This window comes from Bidens hawaiensis, unplaced genomic scaffold (genome assembly GCF_021521415.1).
Source record: "Bidens hawaiensis isolate Kalapana, Puna unplaced genomic scaffold, B.hawaiensis_p1.1 tig00033892_1, whole genome shotgun sequence".
Lineage (NCBI taxonomy): Eukaryota > Viridiplantae > Streptophyta > Magnoliopsida > Asterales > Asteraceae > Bidens > Bidens hawaiensis.
Genome location: NW_027495846.1, coordinates 195,471 through 219,194, shown reverse-complemented (window position 1 = coordinate 219,194; position 23,724 = coordinate 195,471). Strand labels below are relative to the sequence as shown.

Sequence of the window (23,724 nt, the reverse complement as noted above, 5' to 3'; positions counted from 1 at the left end):
TAATTTATCGATTAATTAATAACTCTTTTAATTAATAAATTTTAGTGGTCCGAAGTGTATTATTTTATAAAGTTTCTATTGTAAGTGTTATTGAGTTTCATTAAAAAAGACAAAGGAAAGGAAATGGAAATAGTGTAGTGAAAAGAATAAGAACTATACATACTTTTTTGGTTAACATTTATGCATTTTGGTTTTCAATTTTTCATTTATGCATTTTGGATTCAATTTATGTTTTTTCGGACTCCATTTCTTCGTTTGACTCTCGTTTATTCGCTTTGGCTTCCATCTTTTAGTTTTGGCTTTCGTTTATGTGTTTTGACCTCCATTTGTACGTTTTTACTTTCATTTGTGTGTTTTTGGCCTTCTTATTATTTTTTTTGTGCCTTCCATTTCTTCGTTATGAGTTCCATTTATGTGTTTTGGTTTTCATTTATGCGTTTTGGCTTTCATTTATGTGTTCCGGTTTCCATTTGTGCATTTTTAGCTTTCATGTGTGTGTTTTGACTTCCATTTGTGTTTTTGGCTTTCATTTATGCGTTTTGTCTTTCATTTACGCGTTTTGGCTTCACTTTGTGCATTTTGTCTCCCATTTGTACGTTTTGGTTTCCATTTGTGTTTTTGCTTTCATATGTGTGTTATTGCTTCCGTTTCTTCGTTTTGGCTTCCATTTGTGCGTTTGGGTTTCCATTTGTGTGCTTTCGTTTTCATTGTGCGTTTCGGCTTCCATTTATGCTTTTTGGCTTTAATTTCTTCATTTTAGCTTCCATTTCTTTGTTGTGGCTTTCATTTATTCGTCTTGGATGTAATTTCTTCGTTCTGGCTTCAATTTCGCCTTGACTTCTAATTGTGTGTTTTCTCCCATTTGTGCATTTTAGCTTCCATTTATTTGTTATGGGTTCCATTTATGCATTTAGCATCCTTTTACGCATTTTGGATACACTAATGTATTTTGGCCCCCATCTCTTCGTTTTAGCTTCCATTTATGGATTTTAGCTTCCACGTATGCATTTTAACTCTCATTTCATCATTTTGGCTTCAATGTCTTCGTTTTGGTTTTCATTTGTGTATTTTGGATTCAATTGATGCGTTTTGGTTTATATTTAGGCATTTTGGCTTCCATTTATTCATTTTGATTTCAATTTATGTTTTTTTTTTGCTATCATTTATGCATGTTGGCTTTCATTTTGGTTTTTGTTTCTTCGTTTTGACTTAATTTATTCGATTTAACTACTATCTCTTTATTTTGTTTGTTGTTATGTATATTGAAATGTATAAAAAAAGTATGATTTAATATAATAAAGATACAATTTATCATCGTCATACATTTTGTATACTCTATATATAAATAGTACAATAGTTAGCACACTCATTTATTTGTTTGTTGAATCTAAGTTTCATTTTATAGGTAAATAAAAGAAAATGATTAATAGTTATTGATTTTAATTAACTTTAATACATAATTAATCGGCTCAATAATTCCAAAGAAACCAATATCATTGTATTATTATAACTTATAAAGTTTAGCCACTAGAATCCTACTATACAATTAAAACAAATTAGTTTCCCTTCACATGCGCCTTTCCTATTGGATGATTTCCTTTCTTTCCAAATATATCTTGCACTTCTCTATTTTTCATACCAATTAAATAAATCAATTACTAATAATTAAAATACTAATAATTCACATTAAAATATTTAAGGTAACCATTTGACTAAAACCCAGTTTTCAACTTTCTATTCTTTCAAGTTTCAACTACAATACACGTCCCTTTTCTACATACCTAACCTATTAACCTAATCAACAAATTATCCCTTCAATCGGCCATTATTTGATATCAATCTGATGATGATTTCATTAAATTGTTCATATTCAATCGACACCGGAGTTCGGATTATGAATTTGGCCATAGACGATAAAAGAATGGTCCGTTATTTTATACCAACGATTGATTTGATTAGATCCGGGAAACGATTTCAGTAGATCCATGACGATTGTTAATTATATATTCACATCGATTGTTAGTATTTTACATTCTTATGTTAGTATTTACGTGTCATTATTGTGTTGTTTTAAAGTAGATGCTAATTTAGCTTTATTTAATATTGTAAAGGCACAAAATAACCGGTTATGTCTGTTGAAGCTTTGGAGAAGATGATGGAAGATCCCACTGTACAAAAGATGGTCTATCCGTAAGTTAATAATATCTTCACATCGATGGTTAGTAATTGATTCCAAATTTCAATTACCTATCTATGTTAATTTTTTTAACCTATAATTTAGATTATTAACTTAGGTTAGTATTTTACATTCTTAGGTTATTATGTTGAATTGTTAATTGTTTATGTTAATTGATATGTTTCCTATGTTTAATGTTTAATGTTTAATTGTTTTCAAATTTCAATTATGGTGTTTGTTAAATTTTTAATGTATAATTGATTCCAAATTTCATTTACAGTAATTGATTTTTATTGATTCATATCATTACTATAAGTTAACAACTTTTTAATGATTTCAATTTGAATTCAAAGCCAACTTAATGTGTCTAATTTTGTTAACATGAATCGGCCATTTAATTTAATTGATTGGTATTCGTCATATTGATATGTTTCCTATGTTTATTGTGTAATTGATTCCAAATTTAATTATGGTATTTGTTAAATGTTAAATGTTAAATTTTTAATGTGTAATATATTCCAAAATTCAATCAATAACACGTATTTTGATATGTTATGAGTCATCAGTTATTATTATTATTGTGTTATAAATAAATCCCTATTTACATTCTCTAAATTGACAATATTTAATATTCGGTTATTACTACATAATTAAGTAAATATCAATTATCAATTACATTTTTGAAATCCTTAATTAAATTTTTAATGTGTAATATATTCCAAAATTCAATCAATAACACGTATTTTGATATGTTATGAGTCATCAGTTATTATTATTATTGTGTTATAAATAAATCCCTATTAACATTCTCTAAATTGACAATATTTAATATTCGGTTATTACTACATAATTAAGTAAATATCAATTATCAATTACATTTTTGAAATCCTTAATTGTATTCCCTAAATTTACTATATTTACACATTTCCTTTTAATCTAACAATTCAAATTTTCTAACAAACTCTGTTTATCTATATATACTATAACCCGAATAAAGAAAATCTCACATTTCTCACTTTGTTACTGAACATTCATATTTGTGTCATTCTCAAGGTTTTTTAATTTTCTTCAAAGTATAAATTTTAATCTTTGCTTTAATCTTATTTATTCTCACACAACATCATGGAAGCATCAAACATTACCATGTTCAAGGATTTGGATGTTTCCAACAACGACTGTGTACTGAAGGGTCGTATTCTCAGACTATGGCGTTTAAAGGACAACAATAAAATCGGAGAGGATTGGTCCATAGAAATGATTTTACAAGATGAGATGGTATTATTCTATACAAATACAATTGTTTTTAGTAATTTTTTTTCTTCCTCATTGTATATATTTAATAATTACATTGTTTGTCGTATTAATAATGTAACAGGGTGACATGATGCAAGCATATGTAAGGAAAGCTTGCATACCGAAACATGATGTTTGGCTAGGTGAAAATCAGTCATTGATAGTTCGAAAACCTTCACCTGGTGCAAATCTGTCAACATAACGTTATGTTGACAGCCCACACAAGCTCTGTTTCACATCAGAAACTCGTCTTTGTATTACCGATGAGTTTAAAGGTCACCTTTATGGATTGTCGTTTGCTACCTTTGATGATATCAAAGCCAAGAACATACCTCAAAACGGAACAATAGGTTACCTCGATTCTTTATTAACAATATACTTTTAAATTCTTTAAATTCAATCCTTACATATAACAGACCGTTTTAATATATGTTTCATTATTTTTGAATATTATCCCAGATGTAATCGGGCATGTCAGCAGGTTTTTTACCATCAAGAACTCATTCTTCCGAGAGTCACAACATCAAAATCGAAGAACCATTGAGTTTGCTGACTTGAGGTATTATTAATAATATAAATTATCATGTATAATCAAATAATTCAGTTGTGTTAACTTATGATTTTCTTGGCCAGTGGCAATAAGATTTATCTCACTTTATGGGATGACTATCTGAAGCAACTTACCAAATATGTTGCTGACAACCAAGATGAGGAGTATCTCATTATCGTTCTCCAATTCGCAAGAGTCAAGTATTATGAAGGTATAGTAAATCAAAACTTTTATATTTTACCCGTTAAATTCTTTATACTTAATAATTTTAAACTAACATATCTAAATATGATTCTGGCAGAAATTGTATATTTCAACAACTCTTATGGTAATGCTGTTTTAAGGTTGCTGATCAATGATTACTTGTATGAAGTGCTTGATTACAAGAAAAGGTATTTTCTTATAACTATACAATTATAATGTAATTTTATTCTTTAAAAACATTATTATATATGTTAAACACCTTATGACTTACTTTGAATTAATAATAGGTTGCTTAAAATATCCTCTCAAGTCCATGTCGAAATACCTAAACAGGTTGGTTCGTCTATGCTCTTAACTGTTAAGGATGAGTTTCTGAAGAACTATCAATTCTATTCAATTAGTGATCTTTGTAGCATTTTGGAGTTATATAACCATTTCTATCTAAAAAAAGTCATCTTAAGTATTATTTTTACAAAAACCTCCTTTATGTTTTTGTTTGTAGGCTAAAAAGGTCATCATAACTGGTACCGTTAAGGCAATAGTAGGTAACAAGGAATGGTACTACAACGGTTGCAAACGTTGTAGTCGTAAGGTTTCTGAGGTTTTTGTTGATGGAGTGAAGGTTTACGAGTGTAAGAGTGCAAGTTGTAATTATCTAGGGGTAAACGCTGGACCAAGGTACTATTTTATAGGTTTAAAATATATTATACTAATATTTTTTGCTTACATAATATTAATGTTATACATTGTTTTATCTATATTCTCCTTGGATTATATGTCACAACCCCAATCTAGGCCTAGGAGTATGAACCATAGTTTGTACCACATTTGTAAATAAATCAGAGTAGCGGGTTAATGCGGAAGACTTTATAAAAACATAAGGATCATATTTATGAATATTTACAATACAAAAGACGAGACGAAAGTCTCGTTTAGTTTTACTTGTTTTATAAGTTTTACAAAACCACCATGTTTTAATATTTACACAAAATTATCCGAGCCATCGGATTCTTGAGCTTCTTCGTCTTTCAAGCTCTATTATTGGTTACCTGCAAAATGTTAAATAAAATACGTCAGCAACGAATGCTGGTGAATATGCTGACGCTAAAAATATTTTCTTTACTTAATTACCCCTCGAGACCACGTAAGTCTCGGCCCATCTTGGCATAGGAATAATCAAGTTAAACAATCATCATAAACTCGAGTCTCTACACTAGGTCACCTCAGCAAGACACCGCAGCGTCTCGACATAACTTAGGTACCATAAATATACACAAGGTCATTCTCACTCGAACATACTTTGGTTCGGCCCATCGTGGCTGGAGGTCGTGACCAGGCGTGGTGCGATGTGCCCACCGCATACCACATATGTAAGGATCCAGACAAACGTATACCACAGCCTGAGGGCTAGGTTTATACTCTTATTTACAATGTTTTTAGAGACACGTAGCCTCATGTAAAGTTTTACACATAACATGTTTGTTTGTTCGAAAACAAGTTTGTAAAAGTGGGGCGTATTCACCTTTTTAATGGGATCGGCTTCCAACACCGTCCGTGAATCTTCCTTTGCTATCTCGCACCTATAGTACGAGTATAACATTCATCAGTCGGATACACGATCCGGCTTAAGACCTTTAGTCTTATTTATCTCGATGAACCTTTAGTTCATAATCTCATTTTACTTTAAAACCTTTAGTTTTAATAGTAATTTATAAACCTTTAGTTTGTTCATAAAACCCGACGTTTCTTCTTCTTTAAGAAACATATTCTTTTCTTTATTATTTAAGTATACTCATTATACTTAAATAATATATTTTATAACAAAAAATAATCTTATATATATATATATATTTATTCATATATATATTTTATCTTTCTTTTCTTTATTTTATTTGTTATATCTTTCTTTGATTATCGAGAATAACTTCGACTTAGGGTATTAAGCCCTTTCAATATTTTATTATTATTTTGGTCGGGCATTATGCCTACCTTGGTTGGCTTAATACTCCCTTCTCACTAGGGCAACACTTCAACTCTATCCTTCTTATCAACACTCGCTTAATCAATCCTCGACACGCTTTTCGAGACACCAACACCCTTGGCACGTACTTCGTGGTAAATCGTCGGGACAACACCTCCTTCTAGTTTGGAACGTCGTCGGGAAGTGGTACGTATATCGAGGTAATGGGCATGAAAAACGAGGTTTCAGGACACGTTTAACGAGGTGGATTGATGGCACGAACTTCTAGGTTTAGAGAGAGAGAGTAGTGAGATAGTATATATGTGTTTTTGGTGTGGATTTGTGAAGAACCCGTGGCCTCTATTTATAGGGCTGATCTTGGACCCCATCGCGGTACGCGATGGGTCCCTGGGCTGGCCCGTCGCATACCGCGACGTAGGCCTGGCGAGTCACCCACTAGACCTGCCACGTGTCGACACGTGGCAGGCACCGCTTACACGTGGCGGACGTGTCGCCACGTGGCGACACGTGGCGGCAGGCGTTGCCACCGTGTGCCACGTGGCACACGTGTCAGTTTGTGTCAGACACTCCATCGCGGTACGCGATGGGTGTCTTTCTTGACCTGTCGCGTAGCGCTATGGGTCAAGAAAACATAATTTTCAGTTTAGTCCCTGGAGTTTAGAAATTGGCTGAATTGGTCCCTTAATTTTGGAAATGTGACATTTTTGGCCCAAAATTTACGTGATGTTACATCCTCCCCACCTTGAAATAAATCTCGTCCTCGAGATTGCTTACGAGAATAAGTGGGGGTATTTCTTTCTCATTTCGGACTCGAGTTCCCAAGTATACTCAGGTCCTCGTCGAGAATCCCATTTCAATTTCACGATTTTCAAAGTTCGTCTTTTAAGTTTCTTTGTTTTCGAATCTTCAATTTGAATTGGTTTATCAATGAATTTTAAGTTCTCGTTAATTTCGACATCTCTTAGGGGCATCGAAAGAGATTCGTCGGCTAAACATTTACGTAGATTCGAAATATGGAATACGTCGTGTATCCCTTGCATTTCCTCGGGTAGTCGCAAACGGTAGGCGACGGTACCAATTCGTTCGAGTACCTCGAAGGGTCCAACGAATCGAGGACTTAGTTTGCCCTTCTTGCCAAAGCGAACTACGCCTTTCCATGGCGAGACTTTCAAAAGTACTTTGTCACCAACATTAAACTCTAACGGCTTACGACAGACATCGGCGTAACTCTTTTGGCGATCACGTGCCGTCTTAAGTCGTTCGCGGATTTGAATAACCTTGTCGGTGGTTTCTTGGACTATCTCGGGTCCAGATAATTGATTATCTCCTATTTCAGACCAGCATACGGGCGTTCTACACTTTCGTCCATACAACGCCTCAAATGGTGCGGTTTGAATGCTCGTGTGATAACTACTGTTATACGAAAATTCCATTAGAGTTAAGTGGTCGTCCCAACTTCCTCCTAAGTTTATCACACATGCGCGGAGCATATCTTCCAACGTTTGGATTGTCCTTTCGCTTTGCCCATCGGTTTGTGGATGATAGGCGGTGCTAAGGTTTAGCTTTGTGCCGAGTGCTTGTTGGAAGCTTTTCCAAAAGTGAGACGTAAAACGACTGTCTCTGTCGGAGATTATAGATAGTTGTACTCCATGCAAAGAAACGATGTTGTTCACATATATACGCGCTAATTTATCCATTGAGTACGACTCATTAATAGGTATGAAATGTGCGGATTTAGTTAGACGATCCACAATCACCCATATTGCATTGTGTTGTCGAGTCGTTTTCGGGAGTTTGGTAATAAAATCCATAGTAATCAACTTCCACTTCCATACGGGAAGTTCGGGTTGCTGAAGCAATCCCGAAGGCTTTTGGTGTTCAGCCTTGACTTTTAAACAAGTGAGACATTTCGCAACATGTGAAGCGACATCCTTCTTCATTCCATTCCACCAGTAATTTTCTTTAAGATTTTGGTACATTTTGTCGCTTCCGGGATGCATCGTATATTTTGACTTATGGGCTTTGTTTAAGATTTTCTCACGCAATCCTCCAACGATTGGTACCCAAATTCTATTTCCGAGTCTAAGGATACCATCGTCACCTTTGACTAGCGAGTCAATGGTGCCGTTTCGTTTTTTGTCAGAAATTTGATTTTCGTTGATCGCTTGAGTTTGCGCGGATTTGATTTGGTCTATAAGATCAATTTGGATTTCTAGCCTTAACGCTCTGACTCTTTTCGGCTTTTCGTGCTCTTTACGACTTAATGCGTCGGCCACCACGTTGTCCTTACCTTCAGATAGACAATTTCGCAGTCATGGTCGTTTAGAGTTTCCATCCAGCGTCGTTGGCGCATATTTAGTTATTTTTGATCAAATATGTGTTTTAAACTTTTGTGATCGGTGTACACGACAAATCTAACTCCATAGAGATAGTATCTCCATATCTTAAGTGCAAAGATTATGGCGCCTAACTCTAGATCGTGAGTTGTATAATTCTTTTCGTGCACTTTGAGTTGACGAGAGGCGTAAGCTATAACTTTCTTGCGTTGCATCAACACACATCCCAAGCCGGAATGTGATGCATCGCAAAAGACCACGAAGTCTTCAATCCCTTCTGGCAAAGCCAGTATAGGAGCTTGGGTAAGTTTTTGTTTAAGTATATCAAACGCCTCTTGTTGCTTTGTTCCCCATTCATATTTAATGTTCTTGCGAGTCAAAGAAGTTAAGGGAACAATGATTCTAGAGAAGTTTTCAATGAATCTTCGATAGTAGCCAGCCAATCCCAAGAAACTTCGAATCTCGGTTGGCGACTTTGGGATTTCCCACTTAGAGATAGCTTCAATCTTTGTGGGATCCACTTGAATTCCATTTACATTAATGACGTGACCAAGAAATTGCACTTCGTGCAACCAGAACTCGCATTTCGAGAACTTAGCGTATAACCTCTCGGTCCTAAGAATTTCAAGTAAGGTTCGAAGATGATTTTCATGATCGTCCTTAGACTTAGAGTAAATGAGTATGTCGTCGCTGAAGACGATCACAAATTTATCTAAGTAAGGCTTACAGATACGATTCATCATATCCTTAAACGCGGCTGGTGCATTAGTGAGTCAGAATGGCATAACGGTGAACTCATAATGGCCATACCTCATTCGAAAGGCGGTATTCGGGATGTCTTTGGATTGAACTTTAAGTTGGTGATAGCCGGAACGAAGATCGATTTTTGAAAAACAGCTAGCACCTTGAAGTTGATCGAACAGGTCACCGATACGCGGGAGTGGGTAACGATTCTTGATTGTAACTTTGTTGAGAGCTCGATAGTCGATGCACATCCGCATAGATCCATCCTTCTTCTTGACAAATAGTATCGGCGCTCCCCATGTGATGAACTAGGTCTTATGAAACCTTTCTCGAGAAGTTCGTCAAATTGCTTCTTTAGTTCCTTCATCTCGGTTGGCGCGAGGCGATATGGAGCCTTGGCGATTGGGGTAGTTCCGAGAATAAGATCGATTCTAAACTCTACTTCACGATCGGGAGGAATGCCGGGGAGTTCGTCAGGAAAGACATCGGCATATTCGAAAACAATGGGCACGTCTTTGAGTTCTTTGGGTTTTGATTCTTCGATGACGTAGGCCATGAATGCTAAGCATCCTTAATTTAAACATTTGTTAGCCCTTATCATAGAGATTAGGCTAACTTGGTCAGCGTCTTTATCCCCTTTAATTCGTATGGTACGTTTATCAGGGGATTGGAGTTCAACGGTCTTACTGTTGCAAAGGATACGAGCATGGTTGTCGGATAACCAATCCATACCCAATACAACATCAAAACTAGCAAGAGTCATGGGTAATAATTGAATAGGCAAAACATAACTGGCTAACAAGATTTTTCCGTTTTCTAAAGCTTCGAAGATTTTAACAATGTCGCCATTAGCGGTTTCGACGCTTGGAGTTTTATTAAGTTTGATTAAAGGTTCGTTTAATAGACTACAAAATTTATAATCTATAAAACTTAAATTGGCTCCTGAATCAAACAAGACTCTAGCATAGGCGTTGCTAATAAGGAACGTACCGGTTATGGTTTCTGGTGTGTCAGCCGCTTTCTTGGTGTCAAGGACAAAGACTCTTGCGTTGCCTTTCTTAGGCTCGTTCTTTTGACCGCTACCACCCGCACCACCAGTCGCGGGCTTATTTTTGGGGCACTCAAAGCTAAGATGTCCCATTTCCTTGCAGTTGTAGCAAGTCATTTTCTTCTTCCAACAATCGGCCGTGGCGTGGCCGGGCTTGTGACATGATTCACAAAGTCGTGGAGTCATATGGCATCTACTCCTATGGTATTTCTTGCAAATTTTGCATTGTGGGATGCCAAGGTTAAAGCCAGTTCGTCGTTATCGACTCCTTTACCCTTAAATCAGGTATTTCCTTCCTTCTTCGGGTCTTGAGTTGATACGACCCTCCTGTCCTCCTCTTTATTGCGGATCATTCCGCCCATCAAGTATCCTGCTAACTCCATTGCGGAGTCAACAGTTTGTGGTAAGTGCGATCTTACCATGTCACGAATCTCTCGTGGCAATCCCCAAATGTAACGAGTGACTTTGCTTGATTCAGGGGTCACCAGTTGGGGTACCAGGCGACAATACTCGTGAAATTTCGTGTTGGACTCACGAAGGTTTGTTCTGACAACCTTGTGAGCTAAGAACTTGGTTTGAATATGATCTGTCTCATGCATCGGACAGAACTTCGACATTAGTAACTCCTTGAACTCGTTCCAAGACAAACTATGCATCACTTCTCTTCATCTACTCATTATTAACGTGTTCCACCATTCAACCACTTCGCCTTTGAACATTAAGGCGGAGTATTGGATCTTTTCTTCATTCGTACATTTGCTCGTAATCACTATCGTCTCCATCTCTTCAAGCCACCTTACGGTATTGATGGCTCCCTTGTCACCGTGAAATTATTTCGGTTCATAACACTTAAAGTCTTTGAATGAGCAACTACCGATTTTAAATTTCTTAAATTCTTGTCTTATGCCTCCATCGGCATTTGATTCGTGCATACTTTCGTCCATACGGGAGGGTCTAGATCGAGGTTTCGAAACAGACTTTCGAGAAGGGTTTTCAGAATGAGAATGTTTTTTGTCTAAACTGGGATCTATTTTCAGATTCTTCCCTAACAGCCTTTTTGATCATTTGTTGTATTTGATTCATGTATTTTTCGGGAATCGGATCCTCTCGTTCTTTCTCGGGACCTTTCCCTTTAGCTTCTCGTTTCTTGGCTTCCTTTCGGGAAACCTCACGATTATCGCTTTGTCTAGACATTCTCTTTTAAATCTTTTTATCTTTTATATCTTTTGATCTGAAATTTAACACATTTCTTTTCTTATTATACAAATTTTTATTTATTTCACATCCATATACATATCATAAATGATATGTGTATTATTTTACATCATACTTTATATACCGTTAAAACGACATATAAGATCCTATCCTTATTGCATATGATACATATTATACATATCATACAAACTATTTTACACACATAAACTTCTTCTTCTTCTTAATCCTTCATAAACTTCTTCACAACTTTGGTAAGCTTGTTGCATGTGCGAAGTAGTTTATCTCCCATCTTCTTTTTCTTTTTCCCATCAACCGCAATCTTCTTTCTTAAATCATCGGTCTCATGTAAGGCTCGATCCATATGTTCCTCTTGTGACTGGGGAATGTCCCGGGGATAACCGTAACGTGACGGTGGATCACGGTATCCCATTATTACTACATCAAAGTGATTCCTCTGATCAGGATATGGGGATGCAGTCACATCCGATTGGTAGTTGAAGAAGGTGTCGGCAGCCTCATTCTGCTCTTGGATTTCTTTTGCTTGTTCTTCAACTGAGGGAATCTTGCCAGTGTATGGTGGAAAGCTTGACGATGCTTTACCTTTGAGCTCTTGCAAAAATTGCATGTAGGGGTCTACAGAACCATAACTTGGGGTTTGTAGAGAGTATGGTTCTTCCTCCGGCGTCATCTCTTCATTCGGGTTGTCGGGAAATTCCTCTTCTTCAGGATCAGTTTCCTCCTCGGGTTCCTCCTCCGATTCCTCCTCTGGTTCCGCTTCCAGTTCTTCTTCGGTCATTGCAGGCATATGGATCCTCTCGTACGGCATAGTCACTCTCATCTTAGGCTTGTGAGATGGCCCTTCATTGTTGAGGTGGGAATTTGCAGTATCCATTGTTGAAGTGCCGGTATGCCACCTTCTTTGGTCGGAGTGGCATTTCATCCATTCAGAAGAAGGAGATTTGGGTTCTTCCTTTATTTGTTTGTTGGCGAGAAAATAATATGACGGATGTGGATTTGGCGGCACATATGTTGGATCTTCGGATGGATAACTTGGCGGAATCTCCATGGGTTGATAAGTCGGAATTTCGGAAGGATAATACGTCGGTACCTCCGATGGTTGATACATAGGTAGATTTGTTGGATGATAACTCGAGTGTCTCGGCGGTTGGTATACTTCGTGTGGGGTGTTATCCAAATGATAGATAGGACTTGGTTCCATATTGGGTTGTTGGCTAGGTCCTTCGTTGGAATTGAAAAATGACTCAAAGTAATCTTTGCTCATGATGTCCTTTGGGAATTTATAGTACTTCCTTGCTCTTCTTGCTTCATTATCATAATACTTCATTAATTCTTCGTACGACATCTTTGATAGGTGGTTTAGAATGTAGAGAGGGAAAGAAAGGGTTACCAACCAATCTTATCCCTATTCAAATAAACAAGTAATTATTTCCTACGCTTGAATCGAAGCTTGGGTATTGTTTTATGATACCCAATTCGCTAAGATCGATGGCTCTGATACCAACCTGTCACACCCCCAATCTAGGCCTAGGAGTATGAACCATAGTTTGTACCACATTTGTAAATAAATCAGAGTAGCGGGTTAATGCGGAAGACTTTATAAAAACATAAGGATCATATTTATGAATATTTACAATACAAAAGACGAGACGAAAGTCTCGTTTAGTTTTACTTGTTTTATAAGTTTTACAAAACCACCATGTTTTAATATTTACACAAAATTATCCGAGCCATCGGATTCTTGAGCTTCTTCGTCTTTCAAGCTCTATTATTGGTTACCTGCAAAATGTTAAATAAAATACGTCAGCAACGAATGCTGGTGAATATGCTGACGCTAAAAATATTTTCTTTACTTAATTACCCCTCGAGACCACGTAAGTCTCGGCCCATCTTGGCATAGGAATAATCAAGTTAAACAATCATCATAAACTCGAGTCTCTACACTAGGTCACCTCAGCAAGACACCGCAGCGTCTCGACATAACTTAGGTACCATAAATATACACAAGGTCATTCTCACTCGAACATACTTTGGTTCGGCCCATCGTGGCTGGAGGTCGTGACCAGGCGTGGTGCGATGTGCCCACCGCATACCACATATGTAAGGATCCAGACAAACGTATACCACAGCCTGAGGGCTAGGTTTATACTCTTATTTACAATGTTTTTAGAGACACGTAGCCTCATGTAAAGTTTTACACATAACATGTTTGTTTGTTCGAAAACAAGTTTGTAAAAGTGGGGCGTATTCACCTTTTTAATGGGATCGGCTTCCAACACCGTCCGTTAATCTTCCTTCGCTATCTCGCACCTATAGTACAAGTATAACATTCATCAGTCGGATACACGATCCGGCTTAAGACCTTTAGTCTTATTTATCTCGATGAACCTTTAGTTCATAATCTCATTTTACTTTAAAACCTTTAGTTTTAATAGTAATTTATAAACCTTTAGTTTATTCATAATAACCCAACGTTTCTTCTTCTTTAAGAAACGTATTCTTTTCTTTATTATTTAAGTATACTCATTATACTTAAATAATATATTTTATAACAAAAAATAATCTTATAATATATATATATTTATTCATATATATATTTTATCTTTCTTTTCTTTATTTTCTTTGTTATATCTTTCTTTGATTATCGAGAATAACTTCGACTTAGGGTGTTAAGCCCTTTCAATATTTTATTATTATTTTGGTCGGGCATTATGCCTACCTTGGTTGGCTTAATATTCCCTTCTCACTCGGGCAACACTTCAACTCTATCCTTCTTATCAACACTCGCTTAATCAATCCTCGGCACGCTTTTCGATACACCAACACCCTTGGCACGTACTTCGTGGTAAATCGTCGGGACGTTGGGACAACACCTCCTTCTAGCTTGGAACGTCGTCGGGAAGTGGTACGTATATCGAGGTAATGGGCACGGAAAACGAGGTTTCGGGACACGTTTAACGAGGTGGATTGATGGCACGAACTTCTAGGTTTAGAGAGAGAGTAGTGAGAGATTATATATGTGTTTTTGGTGTGGATTTGTGAAGAACCCGTGGCCTCTATTTATAGGGCTGATCTTGGACCCCATCGCGGTACGCGATGGGTCCCTGGGCTGGCCCGTCGCGTACCGCGACGTGGGCCTGGCGAGTCACCCACTAGACCTGCCACGTGTCGACACGTGGCAGGCACTGCTCACACGTGGCGACACGTGGCGGACGTGTCGCCACGTGGTGACACGTGGTGGCAGGCGTTGCCACCGTGTGCCACGTGGCACACGTGTCAGTTTGTGTCAGACACCCCATCGCGGTACGCGGTGGGTGTCTTTCTTGACCTGTCGCGTAGCGCGATGGGTCAAGAAAATAGAATTTTCAGTTTAGTCCCTGGAGTTTAGAAATTGGCTGAATTGGTCCCTTAACTTTGGAAATGTGACATTTTTGGCCCGAAATTTACGTGATGTTACATTATAGTTTAGACCAACTGCTATGTTTATTCTTTATAATGTTGTTTTAAAAATTACATATTTTTTATAAAACTTTAAATTATGGAATCTTCATCATTGTGCTCCTACTAACATCAATACTTACATTGGTACTATTAACATGCAATTTGAATAATGATACACATATTTTGGACATCTACATGTACAATATTCATCATGAAATGATGTTTTCATATATTTGTTTAGTCTTTTCCTAAAGTTAAATTCCTAAACGTATTTTTTATTACAATTTCACTCTTGAACATGCAATTATAAGTTATTAAGTTTAATGTATGTATTATAAGTTAACATGCAATTAAATACCATTATTTAACATGCAATTGTAAGTTATTAAGTTTAATTGTAAGTTACATTTTATGAAGAAAGCCACTAATAATTATCTAACAACCAGACATAACAAAACACATAATTTTACAAAATTTGGTAAACAATTTTAATAATATATAGTTTCATCATGAAATTTTATAAAGGAAATGATGTATTTCCTATACTACTATGTATTACTTACCAAATAAGTTGAAAGAAAATAACCATATAACAATACTTAATTTAAAATACTTTTAGTTAAAAGAAAATATCTCATCATATACGAAAATATAGAATATATATTTTAAATTCATATTAAACAATTTCTTACAAATTAAAGTTTATAAACTTAACATAATAATATTATAATATTACTATAATTAATTTATAAGCATAATATCTTATATCAACTCCTCAACTTTCAAAAGTCCTTTCATCTTCTTCGTCGCTCAAGTTAACACATATTTCGATCAGGTATGTTCTTCACCAAACTGATGACTTCGTATTTGAATGATCTTCACCGATTTTGTTACTCTCCTCTTATTTTATCATACATACATTACTTACCTCTCAATTTTCTGTAAACGAAACCTTAGTATTAATCGATTTCTGTATACAACATCCGATTTCAATTAATACTTAATATTGTTGTTTCTGTTAAATATTGTTCTTTGGTGTAGAGTAGACATATACATTAATCACCTTATTGACTGTCTATGAACCTCATACATAGTATACTTTAAAGAATGCGTTTATGGTTCATGGTAAAGTAGAGCTAGAATAAGATTTTAGCCACATTAATATATGTGATTATATGTCTAAATATCAAACTCTGATTTCAAATACATTGTTCTTAACTAGGTGTTATTGAGGTTCATAGTTGGTGTTAGCTTCATTTTTTGTAACATATGTTTTATTGATTTGTGTATTTGAAGTTGGTGTATATGTTATCCGTTAATTGTACTCGCTGTTTTGATCAACAGATGTTGCTAATGGATATACACATGGCCAGTTATATGTGGCTTTATCACGAGTGAAGAGTAGAGTCGGTGTTAAAATGCTTATATTAGATAAGGACGATAATGTTACAAATAAAACTACAAATGTGGTTTATAAGGAACTATTTAGTTACTTATGAAATTTTAATTTTCAAGTTTTTGTTATTTATAAAATAATTGTAAAACGAAAGTTATTTTGTTGTTTATGAAATTATCATTTTCAATTTTGTATTATGTAAATAGTAATTGTAGAAACAATGTTATATTGGTTGTATGTATGTTGAAGTAACTTTTTGTTTAGAATATGTTATATTAACAATTATATATCATGTTATTGTCTTCTCGAGTGTTGTTGTTTAACTATTTATATATTTTCACCCGTGTCGTACACGGGTCAATAATCTAGTCTTTTATATCAATTAAAAAACCATCTCTAACCATTCCACTAAATATGAATATTAATTTATTTAAACAACGTCTTATGGTTATTTTTGAAATGCACAAACTTTCCGGTATAAAATTCTTTTAATTTTATTCTTTTGATTGGCCTACCTTTTTGCTTTTGTCACCTCACTTTGTGTAAAAAAAAAAAAAAACTTTGTCAATTAGTCATCCCTCATTATTTTCTTAATGCAAGTGAAAGAAATAATTATAAAAATTGATTAAGAGTGTATTATCTAATCAAATAGAGATAAATATAAGGAATACAACATGAATATTTTTTAAAATATGAATAAATTTAAGGTTAAAGTTGGTTTTTAGTTAAACTATAAAAATAAAGATAAACAATGAGACGTGAATGCTTAGGCAATTGGCTACATCACTGTTATTATGGAGTGAAATTAGCGACAGGTAACTTGGAATAACAAATATTCACGTATACTTTACCATACTTATAGCTTTTTTTAATAATATTATTATCTCCATAATTTAATTTATTTTTCTCTATTGGTTATTGTACATTAACTCACAATTATATTCAGCTTCTTTTAACATTCTTACAAAAAATTTTACTGTAAATAGAATTTTGTTTAAAATATAATACATTTTGACATCGTAATTCGTTAACAACTTTTCAAAATGCTTGAATCGGTAACTTTAGCGGAATATAATAACCCATTCCGACTATCCGACAACAATAAAAATTAAATATTTAAACATAAATGACTGTATTTTTAACGACAGTTTAAATTACTGACGGTTACTAACTCATCCGATTAGATTAGACTCAGGAGGGTTAACTTGTGACTATTTATTTGACTCCGTCCTACTATTTTCAACCTTGTCAGTTACCCATTTTGCATATAATTAGCAAACAACCAAACACCTGTCTTGTCTGTCGGTCTCGTCATGCTTAATTGCTGATCCCAAAACCCTTATTTCTTTCCTGCAGCAACAGATAAAACGAACAACTTTAAAGCGTGCTTCAATCGGCTTACTTAGGTTTAAGTTAAAATGGGGAGTGTTAGCAATAGTAACAAAGAAGTGATTCGATTGGAGCGTGAAGCCGTCATTCCGATTTTGAAGCCTAGACTCGTCATGACTTTAGCCAATCTTATCGGTAATTATTATGTATTTTTTTATATATAATACTTGTTAAATTGTCATGTTATGATGTTATTTCAACTCAATTTTATGTTCAAACAGTTGTTTTAGTTTCTATGGTGTTCGATTTCGGCTGAATATTCTCTAGGGTTAGTGTTGGAAAGATGAATGATTTAATGGCATAGGCTACTTTTGATTGTGATAATATTGGGGAAATACGAGAGACAAGTTTTTGTGTGGATTAGTGGTAACTAATATTTAGATTGCAAACACAATAAATCTATCAAGGTTTGTTGGTAGAGTTTGATAGTCCAAATGCGACTTCTTTTGCTTTGTTAAAAAACCATATTTTATACCTAGTTAAGCTTTGATTATGGTGTTTTTCTGAAAACATTTCACTTAGATCCAATTAAATTAGAGGTAAAAAGGGGTATTTCCGATGAATCACACTGATTTGATAGAACTTCTTCATCATTATAAGATATTTGCAGTGAATTGTACAAATATGATATACTCATGCTTGCTGGGAGAGAAGTAGATGAGGAAGTAAAGTGATGAAATGGCCAAATGGTGGCACTAGAGGCACGCTGGTGGATCCTACGCTTTCGTTTCTTTAAGAAGAAACAAATGCTTGGGTTTCGGCGAGGTGTCTCCGTCCTCTGGTGTTGTCATCTAACCATTCTTTCCCTCCACTTATTTTCTTGTGTCACAAGTGTGAGTGTATCATATTCATAGGGGACATTGTAAAGATTTGATAATGTTGAAGGATTTTTATTGAATTTGTTTGATTCATTGGAATGATTATTGTTTGGCTTTAATTTAATTGTATCGAACTGAAATGTGCTCATACAAGCACCAAAACCAAAGCTTGACTAGGTATAAAGGAGGGTTGTTTGATGAAGACGAAGAAGTTGGGTTTGGATTATCAAACTGTATCAATTGACTTTTTTGTGTTCTGTCTATTCCTATTAATTGTAGCCAGGATCGACAGTCATCATCATCATCATCATCATCATCGTACTCAGTATATCCCACCAATAGCAAAGCTATGGTAGGGTCTGAGGAGGGTAAGATGTAGACAGCCTTACCTCTACCCTATAAGGATAGAGAGGCTGCTTTCGGTGAGACCCCCGGCTCGATAGTAGTTTTGCATCAAGCCTTGGACATAAGGCACATAGCACTCAATCATCGGGACACCGGCTGATCGGTGCATGTACCCTTGTCTTTCGGCTATCAACGCCACTACATGATGCCTGATTAACCGTCCGTCACTTTTAACGTTATTTTCACGAGATTAGTAAAATAACGTCAAAATTAGTGCAATTTTTTTTATAGAAGGGGACAACCCAATTGATGCAAAACTGATAAATGTAATATCACACATAGAAGGGGACAACCCAATTGATTTCATCCCAATTTCTTTGGCACTTCTGTGTGAAACAATATCTTGGAAAAGATAGACGGGATTCGAAATCATCTGATTTTTTTGATAAAAATAATTCGTTAGGGTTGCATTAATAAATGAAATAATATGATGATATGATATCAACCCCAATCCAAAGACATTACACTATAATTATTCTGATTGAGTGCATGCCCTTGTTTGATGGCTCACTGAAGAGTTTCATACGGGTTTTGCACAAACTTGATTTGATGATATGAGTGAAGACTACCTGGGTTATTGAGCACTGAAAATAACACACACACACACACGTGTGTGTGTGTAATGAAATATTTTACCTTCTCAATTTGATTTTCCAAGCTTTTGAATAAGATTTAGTATTGCAGAACACAGTTCTGACCGAGCAGAATTCTTGAAGCTTTGCAAGAGAGTTGAGTACACAATTCGAGCATGGTACCTTCTTCAGTTTGAAGATCTCATGGTATTTAATAATCTACTGTATAGTTAACTTATGCTATAAAACAATTCTTGTTTTTAATTTTTTTTGACATATTATAGTGTTGTTAATTTATGCGATTCTCGTATTGCAGCAACTGTATTCACTCTTTGATCCTGTCCATGGGGCTCAGAAGTTAGAGCAGCAACACCTATCAGAACAAGAAACTGATGTTCTTGAGCAGAATTTCCTTTCATATTTGTTTAAGGTACCATGCTTTGAAATGCCCAAATTAGTTAATATTCAAAATGTTTTTATCTTCTAAGTTACAAGTTTAATGGCTGTAGGTGATGGATAGAAGTAATTTTAAGATCTGTTCCAATGAGGAGATTGATGTTGCACATTCAGGTCAGTATCTTTTAAATCTTCCTATCACAGTCGATGAATCAAAGGTTTTCTGCAGTGATACATATTACATATCTTTATACTTAGGTGCTATGATCATTGTCTTCATGTTTAGTACTTTAATTGGTTACTAATGTTTCTTTTTTTTTTTTGGTTTTTCTCTCTTTTAAATGCAGATTGATAAGAATCTTTTGAAGCGGTACTTTGAAGAACATCATCATGATAACCTTCCCGACTTTGCTGATAAGGTATTGCCATAAATCTAGTCTAGAGGTGGTAATTTGACCTTTTTTTCAGAAAAAAATGGTCAATTTGGTGCGTTTCATTTTAAAGGTGTCAAACCAAGTAGTTACCCGAAAGGGGGAATGGTCAATTAGGTTAAAAGGATCAAACATGATCGTTTTTATTCAAAGATTTAGATCGTTTATAATAATCTTGATTTTACAAGCATAATTAACACATTAATTGTTTTTTTTAACTAAAAGAAGAAGAAAAAGAGTGTTTGCATGTCCAACCATCGGGACCATCTTGTTTTGTTATGATGCTTCATGCTATGCACATCACTGTGATACAAAATATATTTTCCTTATTATTTGCTTATTTTTGGTAGTACATAATCTTCCGACGAGGCATTGGAATTGACAAAACGACTGACTATTTTATCATGGAGAAGGTGGACATGATAATTGCACGTCTTTGGGCATGGATTATGAGAGTAACAAGGCAAGTTTATTTACAAGTTTTGTTAGTTAAGATAATAATATTTACTAGAGAGTTTGTTGATGCCTAATTTTTTATGCTAATTGCAGGCTAGGAAAGATTTTTTCTAGAAAATCCAGTGCGCGAATTAAAAATGACCCAAAGAAAGATGATGAAATTACAAATGAAGAATTTCCGGATGATTTATATGTTGAGCGGGTCCGGATTGAGAACATACAGATCAGGTTTGAGCTAATTCAAGATTATACTTTTTATTTATATGTATATATGTGTTTTTGCAAGTTCTTACTACATGCTTATTACCATTCAACCAGTTTAAGGAATTTGGCGAGTAAGATTACAATCCAAGAACCTACATTTGATAGGATAATTGTCGTGTACAGGTATGGATTCTTCTTATTGGATGTATTTATCAAATTTTTTAATTTGGATTTTTTGGTGAAAAGAGTTATAATTTTGTATATGTACAAGTATGATGTTAAAAATGCTGTAATGACTGGTATGCAGGCGGGCAACCACCAAAAAGGGAGAAAAGGATCGGGGAATCCACGTGAAGCATCTTAAAAACATTCCAATGGCAGATATGGAGTTAGTCCTTGTGAGTTTTCTTTTTTATTTGTGTTTGTAATTCGCATTATCTCTAGGTGACAATTTAGATCCTTATCAGCGAGCACAAATAAGAATTAGTTGAAAAGGGTCAAATGGGTTGAAAGTAAACCAAAGTGTTAAGGTGGTAACCTATTTTTGTTTGTGTTGATTATATATTAACACATGGAAAAATATAAAAAAAATACCACCTGACAATTTTCTTGGTTTTTAGATAATAAGTTGCTATTGTTTATAAGAATATAAAGATAAAGTTGTTACCATTTCTGTGCTAGAATTAAGAATGACCTCATGTTTGTTGCCAATCTATTGCAATTAGCCTTATTTGTAATGAATATCATCTCCTTAAATCACTTTATGCAAAAAAGTTAGATTAATATTGTTATAATAGTTCTTATATCTGGCTATTAAATAAAAAAAAGCCCTATTTTATATTTATATCTTTCTACTTGTACAAATATTTACCGATCCTATTACCTGCCCATATTATCTTCTCTTGGAATTTTATTTTGCCATCTGGATATTTTATTAAATTTGTATTTCTTATTGACAGCCAGAGAAGAAAAATCCAAGTTTAACCCCTATGGACTGGGTGAAATTCCTTGTTTCTGCTGTAGTTGGGCTGGTTAGTTTGTCATAATTCATGCAGTTTAGCACTACACACACAGCTATGGTACAAGTCACCATAGCATGCACTTATATGTGTATAAAGTCATTACGTATGTATGCAAGTAACTTCCTTTCTTAAAATTCAGCAATTGACATATCATCTCACTTTTCCAGGTAGCTGTCATAGGCTCGGTTGAGACTCCTCAAGCTGACTTTTGGGTCATGTTTGCTGTTCTCTCCACGGTTATTGGTTATTGTGCGAAGATATACTTCACGTAAGTTTTAATTTTCTTATTATGTGGTTAATGTTATAAATTAACATTTATTGATATTTGTATGATTGTTGTAGGTTTCAGGCAAATATGGTTGCATATCAGAACCTAATTACACAATCTATGTATGACAAACAACTGGATAGTGGAAAAGGCACTCTTCATTTGTGTGATGATGTCATTCAACAAGAAGCAAGTGTTCTACACATTTTTTTATTATTACCTTTTTTCCTTTCGGCTTTAGAAAGCGTGTCTCTTCTAGAATATGTGATGGTAAATCTATTGATCATTTGCAGGTAAAAGAGGTGATAATATCATTCTTTATATTGATGGAACAAGGCAAAGCGACTTTAGAGGTACACATAAATATTAGTCTGCACATTGTTGTATATTATATGCTTTTTTTCCAGTTGTATACATGTATTGAGTTGCAATTTTTGTAATTTTTTTAGGATCTCGATTTACAATGCGAGGAACTGATTAAAGAGGAGTTTGGTGCAAGTTGCAACTTTGACGTGGATGACGCGATCCACAAGTTAGAAAAGATGGGCATTACTGCTAGGGTGAGACTACATTAGCTTTTTTAATTTTTTTTCACTTCCATGCAAATAGTATGATGTTTGAATTTATTATTCATTATTCAATTACAGGATTCAATCGGAAGGTATTACTGTGTCGGTTTGAAGCGTGCAAACGAGATCATTGGCCCCACAACAGAGGAGCTTGTACTCAAGGCTAATCAGGAGCATGGTGGGTCTTGATGTTAAAACCTACAGGGAAAACGCGGTGTGCTATTTGTTTTTAAGCATTTTTAAAAAGCATTTTTATTTGTACCAACTGTATGTAATATTTGTTGCTGCAATTCTGTTATTGTTTGATTGCCGGAACAGTTTTAAGGCTGTGATTGAGTTTTATCCCGCCTCCTTTGCCACCGCTGGTGGTTGGTTCTAAATCAATGTAGATTCATATGCACAGTGAACAATGAAGGCCTTAATAAAGCTGTAAAATAAAAGAAAATTAGTAACTTTATTTTTTTGCAAATTACTTGTTAATTTATGTATCCTCAAGAAGGAAGATCTACATTACGACCGGCCGATATACTTGTTTTTGGGTGGGTAGGGGGAAAACACGCTTGTGTCGACCTCACAGGAGTGTCCCCTCTTGTTGGGATTAGGGACACTGGATTTGTAGCAGGCCAAGCAACATTGAAGGCGGCATCGGGCAAGGTTGCTAAACACGAGAGAGCTTGTTTGGAGAATCAACACGTGTTTATCCCCTTTGCCTTTGACACTTTTGGTTTTTTAGTTCCGGATGCCGTGGACCTTTTGAATAGGGTTCAGAAAGTTGTGTATAGTAACGTATCA

At 35.1% G+C, this 23,724-nt stretch overlaps 2 protein-coding genes across 2 annotated transcripts; both read left to right on the top strand.

Annotated features, from left to right (window-relative positions):
* Positions 1-3,298: 3,298 nt before the first annotated feature.
* On the top strand, positions 3,299-10,173 carry LOC143585573 (uncharacterized). Its single transcript, XM_077067333.1, has 8 exons — positions 3,299-3,451; positions 3,552-3,612; positions 3,929-4,028; positions 4,103-4,230; positions 4,321-4,411; positions 4,511-4,556; positions 4,726-4,901; positions 10,107-10,173. The coding sequence occupies exons 1-8, from the start codon at positions 3,299-3,301 to the stop codon at positions 10,171-10,173; spliced, it is 822 nt and encodes a 273-aa protein (XP_076923448.1).
* A 7,480-nt stretch (positions 10,174-17,653) lies between these two features.
* LOC143585582 (uncharacterized) lies at positions 17,654-23,333 on the top strand. Its single transcript, XM_077067340.1, has 15 exons — positions 17,654-17,926; positions 19,699-19,793; positions 19,903-20,016; positions 20,096-20,200; positions 20,330-20,401; positions 20,764-20,876; positions 20,963-21,097; positions 21,188-21,256; positions 21,381-21,471; positions 22,033-22,104; positions 22,263-22,363; positions 22,438-22,552; positions 22,657-22,716; positions 22,813-22,923; positions 23,011-23,333. The coding sequence occupies exons 1-15, from the start codon at positions 17,821-17,823 to the stop codon at positions 23,119-23,121; spliced, it is 1,470 nt and encodes a 489-aa protein (XP_076923455.1). The 5' UTR covers positions 17,654-17,820; the 3' UTR covers positions 23,122-23,333.
* Positions 23,334-23,724: the final 391 nt, after the last annotated feature.

What these genes read in the sequence shown, in the direction of transcription:
- LOC143585582 (XM_077067340.1), top strand. Translation starts at nt 17,821, where the DNA reads ATGGGGAGTGTTAGCAATAGTAACAAAGAAGTGATTCGATTGGAGCGT. An exon ending in TTCAGTTTGAAGATCTCATG is followed by an intron (nt 19,794 to 19,902) that starts GTATTTAATAAT and finishes CTCGTATTGCAG; the next exon opens with CAACTGTATTCACTCTTTGA. An exon ending in TCACAGTCGATGAATCAAAG is followed by an intron (nt 20,201 to 20,329) that starts GTTTTCTGCAGT and finishes TTTTAAATGCAG; the next exon opens with ATTGATAAGAATCTTTTGAA.
- LOC143585573 (XM_077067333.1), top strand. Translation starts at nt 3,299, where the DNA reads ATGGAAGCATCAAACATTACCATGTTCAAGGATTTGGATGTTTCCAAC. An exon ending in GAAACATGATGTTTGGCTAG is followed by an intron (nt 3,613 to 3,928) that starts GTGAAAATCAGT and finishes ATATTATCCCAG; the next exon opens with ATGTAATCGGGCATGTCAGC. An exon ending in ATGTCGAAATACCTAAACAG is followed by an intron (nt 4,557 to 4,725) that starts GTTGGTTCGTCT and finishes TTTTGTTTGTAG; the next exon opens with GCTAAAAAGGTCATCATAAC.